The sequence below is a fragment of the Montipora capricornis genome, chromosome 14, assembly GCF_036669925.1.
Source record: "Montipora capricornis isolate CH-2021 chromosome 14, ASM3666992v2, whole genome shotgun sequence".
Classification (NCBI taxonomy): domain Eukaryota; kingdom Metazoa; phylum Cnidaria; class Anthozoa; order Scleractinia; family Acroporidae; genus Montipora; species Montipora capricornis.
Genome location: NC_090896.1, coordinates 33,951,963 through 33,961,022, shown reverse-complemented (window position 1 = coordinate 33,961,022; position 9,060 = coordinate 33,951,963). Strand labels below are relative to the sequence as shown.

General features: G+C 41.3%; 1 protein-coding gene across 1 annotated transcript; it reads right to left on the bottom strand.

Annotated features, from left to right (window-relative positions):
- Positions 1-4,094: 4,094 nt before the first annotated feature.
- On the bottom strand, positions 4,095-5,396 carry LOC138031900 (TNF receptor-associated factor 6-like). Its single transcript, XM_068879511.1, has one exon. It carries the CDS (start codon positions 5,394-5,396, stop codon positions 4,095-4,097), a length of 1,302 nt encoding a protein of 433 aa, XP_068735612.1.
- Between the last annotated feature and the right edge of the window lie 3,664 nt (positions 5,397-9,060).

Here is a 9,060-nt window from a genome sequence, read left to right as displayed (position 1 = left end):
TTCTACAAAAGGGTTGCTATCGAAGATGAGTTGTCGCAAAAACCCGATTTGTTAGTGAGGAAGTATGCCCTTATCAACGACAAGGGTGCTACTGATTTTCATGGTACAATAGGTCCTTCGTGCAGAATTTATCCATTTGGATATAGGAGTAAATATAGGGTTAAAAGTACCGTTTCAGCGAACCGATGACTCGTGACTTACTACATTTGCGGCCGATTGCATAGATTTTTCTGGCCAATTGCATATGTTTTTACCCCAATTACGTGTTTGCTTTGCCTTCTCTTTGTTTTGTTTGTTTGATTGGCCATTAGTCGGATCATACAGTTTTCAGTTGGGATCTCAGCATAGGAGGCATGGTCAAGAACGTGTTACGATTGATATTTCCTCAAAATTTCCATCCAAATTTTTTGGAAATCAATCGGAGCACCGGCAGGATTTGAACCCGCATCTACCGATCGTGAGTCAGTCGCTTTATCCATTAGGCTACGGCGCCGAACGGATGTAGAAGGTACTAAAGTTAATGACATGACTTTGTAAGAGCCTCAATTATTAAAATAAAAATATGGAAATCATTGGAAAAATTTTGTTTTCCTTTTGAACTATGGCGGGGTCTGGGGTGTTTGCAGTCATTTCGTGTGGTCAGGTATTTAGAGAGTGTTTTGCTGCTTGTTTCAGAAGACAAGATAGGCGGCGTCAGCCAAACGTTGAAACACAACAAGAAGAAGGAGATGAAATCGACGGGCATTATATTCGTTCGAATGCCAACGTGACCATTACTTGTTGTGGTTCGGCCGGTTCAAATCGAAACAAATGTGAAGAAAGTCAGAAGTGAAAGTTATGAGTCAGACTACAGCTAAAGAACAGGAATTCGAAGATTTAAATGATGCTGAAAAAGCTAAATTTATGTTGAATTTTAAAAAGAATCAGGTAGAGGAAGCCAAGCGTAAATACAAAGAGTGGATTGATTTATGCGTAGCTAAGTACGGCACTACTTGTGTTTGTGCTTGGATGAAAGAGATCATTTGACGGCATGGCTTCTTCGTCAGTTGAGTTTGCTTATAATGTATGTGATTGCAAAAGTGGCCAATTGAGACAATTGCAAGAAAATGTAAGCAAACTCAGGAAAAAGGTGGAGGCTCTTTTTGAATTGAAAACTTTTGAGAGTGAAAAGAACGAATTTGAATTGATGATGCGCAAAATGACATGGATGTATGACGAGATGAAATTACTTAAGTTGTCTCTAGAGCGAAGTGATGAATTTCTTGAAACATTGGAGCAGCGGCTGAAGGATGAATTTTTAGCCTGCATGGAAAATACTGTGAAGCAGTTGGGCAAAAGGGGTTTGCTTTAAACTCCAAAAGAAGCTGTGCAGAAGTTATTTAAGGATGCCGACTTTAACGATTGCATCAAACATTTAATTATGCACGCGGCTCGTTCCATCATTCGTCATCGCACAGAAGATGAAACAAGCGACGAAGCCAAAGAGAATGATAGTATTTTTGAAACACCTAGCTTAGAGTATGATGAGATGACTGGCATGCCAGCGACTGCTTCTGTCAAAGAGAGACTAGCCCCTTGTGAAGAGACTGTGTTTGTCTGTGGGGACAAAGTGACACGAATGATTGGCTCGTATGAAGTGAGAATAAGCAAATCTATGAGCGAATTGCGCTTGCACAAAAATGACGGATCAAAGAAAGAAGGAAATAGAAAATTTTCTTCCTAAACTCTTTTTACACATTAATTCACCGTTTCAATACGCTAAGGTTCATTTATTGTATCCCCATGTCAAGAAAGTAGCTCCTCATCTTAAAATTAAAAATAGAGAGGTAGAGAAATTTATCGAAGATAATTTTCAAGCCGTTCAAGTGGTCCGCAGGGCTCCACACAGACGTTATGCGCGAAATCCTGCTGTTCCTCAGGGTGGTTACAATCGTACTTGGCAAGGAGATTTGGTCTCGACTCAAGGCATAGCTGACTTGTGGTTACTGACTGTCATTGATTTGTTTAGTCGGCGTGCGGATGCACAGTATTTGCCAGATAAGAGAGCTACTAGTGTTTTGAAGGGATTTCAAAAGATTGTGGAACGAAGTGGATCGCCCGTTAAATTTCACACGGATGAGGGTGGCGAATATTTCAATGCTCGATCCAAACATTATTGTAAAAAAAACGGTATTTATCATTTTACTATAAATAGTGAGACTAAGGCGGCCATGGTGGAATAGAAAGCCAACGGTGGCCAGCAAAGTCTTTAATATCAGGGAGGTCTGGAACCCAATACGTTGCCATGGTAACAAAACTGGCAGCTCATATATTGGAGGACATCTTTTTGAATCTTACTGCAAAGAATCAAGCATTTCTGATTCAAATTGGCTGGGATAACAAAATGGGGAACAAAATTATGTCGTTTTGCTCTACTCGTTAGACTTGGTTAGAAAAACACGCTGCGTTTGCAGCTACGTGAATCGATGTTTTGAAGCAGTTCAAAAATTCAATTACGCGTGAGTCCACACAAAGACTCAACACACGCAACCCGATAGATAGATCATCTTGTCTGTCTGATACTTTATCACGTCGTGGTGATTAAAAAAATGGGAAAATGAAAGCGTGGCATCGATAATAACTCTTCTCGTGGGGATGATTGTACGCAGACTTAAATGTGCTAAGGAATTTGTTGAGTTAAAATATCCCAAAAATGTCATTTGTTAAGTCACGATCCAGCATAGCCGATGACTTGTATTCTGACCAAAGCGAAAAAATGCGTCAGAGTAAAAACTAGTCACGACCTAAAATACAGCTAAATGACTTGTGTTCTGACCATGACACAGCAAGTGTATGTTTTGAAGATGGAAAAATGCCCTAACCCCAATCCTAAACCTAACCTCTGTGACAATCGATGGTCGTTTTAATATTCGTGTGTTCTCTCTGTAAAAAAAGGATACATCTTTCAGACTGATTCATACGAGTCGCTGCGTTTAAATCTAGTGTAGATTTTACTCAAAGAGAGCGAACAGTTCTATCATGTCGTATTACGTTATCGTGTTCAAAAACTGGAACAATAATAAAATCAACGCAATGTGTTAGCGTGTTCAAATTTCGACGTTGCTTGTTTATAGGTCATTTTTATTGTGTCACAATGATAAGGTCGATCGAGGTGTTTGCGTGTTCGACTATCAACGTCGCTCGTTCTGAAGGGAGTCCGAGACCTTCAGATTTGGATCGCGGTTTTACAACTAAATCACCTATAAACGATAGTAGACTTTCGTGGTGTATGAAGTATATTTAAAGCGACGATAGCCTCTTGCAGGGAACCATGTCTGTTCAAGACCGGTGCTCTATCTGCCTAAAGACAGAATGGGGCTTACCGGTCTCAAATTTAACGGGATTACCGGTTCACGAAAATTGTGCAATCATGTCACAAGGAGAGAAAGCGGCACCGTTGGACAAAGTTGCTGTCGTATTGGATCTCGAATCTTTTTTTGTCGACGGGAAACATAATCCTCGGGAACTTGGTTGGGTAGACCACAGGGGGGTTTCTGGAAACGTGAAATTTAAAATGCCCTGCAAGTTTGACGAGTTATCCGATAAGGACAAACGAACTGCTTTGTTTGTGATTAGAAAGGTCACCGGGCTCCCTTTCGAGAACAACCCAGTGGAACAAGCCCTCGATGGAGACGAGCTTGGAACAGTAATACTCGCTTTATACCAAAATTCAAAGACACAACGGAAAGATCTCGTGGCTTTCAAGGGCGGTCACATAGAGAGAAACTTATTGCGACATTTGAACATTCCTTCTATAGACATAGGAGAACATGGGTGCCCTAAATATGTCGATATGCTAAAAGCGGGTCACCAGCCAAAACGGAATTGCGGACAACATGCAGTAGGAAGCCATTTTCACTGCGCGACAGAGGAATGTTATGCTTTTTTCAAGTGGATAAAACAGCGACTAGAGGAGCGTAAACACAAGAGTAGATTAAAAAAACGAACCACATAAACAATTAAAAGTATTCATCTGTATGTTTCGTTGCCTATTTAATAAACGTACACGATTATTACACGACAGTAAAAAATCTATTATCTGAACTCTTTCTGTTTTATGTTTTCTGTCTAATGTGGTCAAATTCGGCTCGAATCAACATTCTATCGTCTTTAACATATCTTACTGCAGATAAAACTGTTATTGGCGCAAATTCGATGTATCCGTAGCCTTTATAGTTTCTTTCGACGGTCGGTCTGCGGAATGCTAGAAGATCTTCATCGTCGACTTGGAACGTGTCGGTGATGTGTTTGGGAGCACTTGACTGTGATGATTGATCTAGAACGGTTAGGGTGATGTTTCCCTTGAATGGCCATTGTAGTCTGTCATCGAAATTACCTGACATCACGTGAACGAATAAAGCAATCTGTTTCCCCTTTCCCGAGTCTACTCTATTCAAATTAATCCTCAGGCAAAATTTGTAACCATTTTCAAGAGCCGTATAAAAGCCAGGAGAATGCAAAGCCGGAGTTAAACCCCTTATCGCTTCTCGTCGAAGCCGGCCAACACCGTAAATTTCCCACATGTAAAAATACTTACAAACGTGCGGACGAGTCCCCAAAGCTCGGACACTGCGCCAAAGGTCTGATATGGTCTGTTTCATGTCGGACATTTCACTATTTCGGGCCTGTTCTGACATTCGAAGAGCTTTGACCATGTCAGACAAGTGAGCAATCATCACACTGTGAACATGTTCATTTACATCTACCCTAAGGCCAGTGAACTCGCAGCCAACCACGTTAAACGGACACTTGATTTGAATAGCAGGACATTCATTTTCAAAATGTTCATCCACTTTACATTTCGGTATATTACTTTGACCGCAATTCACACATTTAGTGGAATAGTATGTACATTCCTCGTCGTAGTGGACTTGCAGATACTTCCACTTTATTTTTATCGCGCAAAATCTGCAAGCTGTTATCCTTTCGATGCAATGTTCCGTGACGTGAGTTGAGATCTCTCTTTTGGCCATGTTCATTCCACAATCATTCCGACAATCTCTAAGAACAAATTCACACTCCGACAGATGAGTTTCTAGTTCACCGAGGCGGCCTTTCCATGTACAGCCTGTCGTTGTCTTGTAGCGACAGAAGACTTGGCGATCCATCATCATTTTGTTGACAAAATTATCAACATGTAGTTGCGATTCGTTCATGGATTGTTGATCATTAGGACAGAACGACCCAGATGTCTTCAAAGAACGCATTATACAATTGCGACAAAATCGGTGACCACATGGGGTTTGCACGGCATTTCGTAAACCAAACAAACAGATCGAGCATTCATAATCACACTCTAATGGTGGATCGAAATTCTCGTCATATCCTTCGTTATTATCATCGACGACAGGACCCATTGTTTTGGCAAGGTCTCAAAACTCATATTTCGTACCTACATATAGCAGAGAGCGGTTATCGCCACATTTCGATTTTCGTCTGACACTGTTTCCTTCAATTTAACAACATTTGAACGATGTTATTTAAAAACTATTTATGTCAATTTAACCAGATCACCTTCGATAGCCCTCTTGGGTTATTTTTTTTGTTTCGAGACCGTCGCATCCATAACGTTAGAAACAATTAACATTAAACGAGTGTTGTTTTAATATTGTGTAATGAAACACACAGATTTGCTTCTTTTTAATCGAATTTATTGATACGCCAACCTAACGCTGTTGCACTAGTTTGTTTCCCAGTTTCGACGAATTTTTTATTTTTCTTTTGCGATCTTCGTTTTCAAAATCTCTGTGCCAAAAGAAAAATAGAGCGTTTCTCGAGGCGAGTTCCAACGAATCTTTAATTTTTTCTCTGTGTGTCTCAGTTAGTTACCTTACAAAAATATTGGTCAAAAAAGTTACAACCGGTGATTCCACAGAGTACACCTAAAATTATTCATAAAGGTCAACCATGGTTCGTAGCATACTCTTAGCTTTTTTGCAGAGGTAATTTTTAAAGTTGTGTAACATTAACCAATAAGACATGCGTTAAAAACCAAACACTGTCGTGTCGTCATTCGTTAACATGGTACATTCGAAAAACGGCCAATTTGGGATGTCGTGTTTTTTTGGAGGGGGGGGTCCTACGTTTTTGGGGCGAAAAAAAGCTATTGCGTTCGAGAATAAAACATTACTCGTGATGTCATGGTTATTACATCATATTCTTACCGGGTTCTGAGATGTTTGGGGGGTCATGACGTAACATGCCTTATCGCACACGACATAGTACGAGGGCCAATTTTGGCTCCGTCATGGTTTACTTTAGTAGTCCGGGTTTAGCTATGACATACAAACTCCACCACCAATGATTTTGTTATATCATTCGTATTAAATAGCAATGATGTTTACGACTTAATATGCCTTATGGCACGACATTCGTAGGAGGGGCAATTTTGGCTCTCGGTGTCATGGTTTACTCTGGTAATCCATAGAGTTATGGAATGCGATGGGTATTGGAATGTAATGGGTGTTGGGATGTAATGGGTGTTGGAATGTGATGGGTGTTGGAATTCGTGGGCTTAGCAAAAGTATTTTTTAAAGATAGGCTACGTTTCGCATTGGAAGCACAAATATTCTTCGTGATATCATCGCGTCAAAGAGCAAAGATATCCATGACGTAACATGCCTCATCGCATACGACATAGTACGAGGGCCAATTTTGGCTCCGTCGTGGTTTGCTTTAGTAGTCCGGGTTTAGCTATGACATACAAACTCGGCCACCAATGATTTTCGTGTTTGCATATATGACGTATACTCGTGATTCTACACGCAATCGAGACTCAAGGTCATTTGGTTGGCTATAAAAACGGAACACGGTTGAGCTAGAATCAAACCACTGAGAAAGCTACGACTCAGAAGAACTCGAGAGAACCTAAGAGAAGTCAAGAGATGTCAAGAGAACTCAAGAAATGGCCCTTTCTAAGGAGAAACAAGAAGACTTTCCACCGCAGGTAGCGGAAAACTGTGCATGTTTGGCAATGAGATGTCGCGACGCCGACCAGATGTCAGATTTGTATAGAGTATTTTTTCTGCATAGAGTCGAGAGCATCACGAAGCGAGTGAAATTGTTGGTGAAGTGCCTGTGCGAGTATCACTCTACTTCTTCGTTTATGTACTATATATTCAGCAGATTGACAACCCCCGATGCTTCGAACAAGAACCTATTACTGAAGTTCATCCTTACCCTGGGAGGCTCGAGTGTGAATCTTTCGGCGTTCAATTTGAACATCGCAAGTTCGTCCGAATTATCTTTTTTTAAAAACTGTACGGTGCCAGCAAACATTCCAGAATTTGCGAGCGAATCCGTGTTGTCGAGACCGTGTCAAGTCATACTGAAAGAATCACAATCAGAAAGGATCTACGCCTCTTGGGAAAAGACCATGCTGAAACTGCACGAATCTTTAAACGTCCAAGTTTTAACAGACCAGGCATTGATGAGAGCAATGCTAGCCTGTAAGATTTTGACTCTTCTTGAATTGAAAAACGGGAGTAAAGCATTCAAAATTAGCGAGAGAGGAAGGTTGTTATTGGATGAAGTGTTTCCTTGTAAACTTGAAACCACGAAAGCCTGGCCGGCAAGTGCTATGTGCCTGTATGTATTCTTTGAATGGATACAACGGAACGATGTAGTTCAGACAGCTGTGGACGAATTTATATCCAAAAACCAAACGACTGCTCAAAACTTTGGATATCGTTCGCAGGGAGTGAAGATTAATTCCCCCGAAAGTATAATAATAACGATGGTGTCTCTAAAGACGCACGACGTAAACAATTACCGGTGCCGGTACGACCACGAACGGTGCGGATTTGTATTACCCGTGGGCCGTGGTGGAGTGTTAATCGGAACGCCTGTGCTGATGAAATAATGATGTCCATTACAGCAATAGCGGCAATTTAGATCGAGATTCGTTGATCGCTTGTATGCTATATCATTTGAAAACGAACACCTCGTTAGGATCGAAGAAAGTGCCTTTACACAGAGTGGACAGTCTGTTGGAGAAACATTTATCTGCAGCGAGAACCATGGACGGAACCACTGTCGTTATACCTTTATCTGCATCTGATTATCGCACACCGGAAGGGACTCACAAGAACAGGAGGCTGGAGGCTGGGACCGAGTCATACTCGGTGCGTGTATGTGAGCAGCGTGTTCGGCTTTGCAGATGACTTAACAATCGAAAGCACGGTGGCTGATTCGAATGAGCGGCATTTGCCATTACCAACAGCACAAAGTACAGTGGGTGATTCGAATTCACCAATACAAGATTGTGACCGAGACGAAGAAATGTCGGAGGAAGAGACTGGGGGCGAGTCATGCGAGATGCGTAAAGATGAAGAGCGTAACGCGATTTTATCGATTAAACTACCCGAACCAGACCACTTTGCTTCGAATGATGTCGACGACTTATTCAACGCCAGCCCATATTGTCCAGAAAAAGACGATTATGTATATTTCTCGGGAAAAGAGGGGGATCAAACTCTAGCGATAAACGAATTTTCTACAGAAATTCTCGAAGAACGGTTCGTCGTGACAGAATCAGAAAAAGTTTCGGATACGAAAGTTGCCATCGAAGAAAAAACAGAGTTTGGTGGTCCAAACATGCGTCACACTGCCAATGGAGAATTTGCATTGGAAGTACGTTCAAACAACGAGATGTTATATTGCCTAGATACTTTCCCCCAGAAATGGACAGTTTTGAAGCATTCGAGCAAAGTGGCTCGTTTAATTTTCATGTGTGGAGCATTACAAACGTTGGACAATACTCATTGGAGTCAGTTTCAAATAGGCAACGAACAGTCTCTGACATGGTTTCCGCCCGTGACCGATCACCGATTTAAAGCATTTCAGCATCCTTTGAACATGATGAAATCTTTGGACATGAGATACAAAATGGTTGAACTAGTGAAATCCGATGGTGGGTTTGCGTCGTGGTTGGAAAGAATCGTTGCATCTAGAATGGAAATTCAGAAAAAGGTCAAGGAAATGTCTCGGGAATTACACGACAAGAAGAACGGGATCGATGTG

Bases quoted from the DNA above. Each gene is read 5' to 3' on its own strand.
- LOC138031900 (XM_068879511.1), bottom strand. From the start codon at position 5,396: ATGGGTCCTGTCGTCGATGATAATAACGAAGGATATGACGAGAATTTC.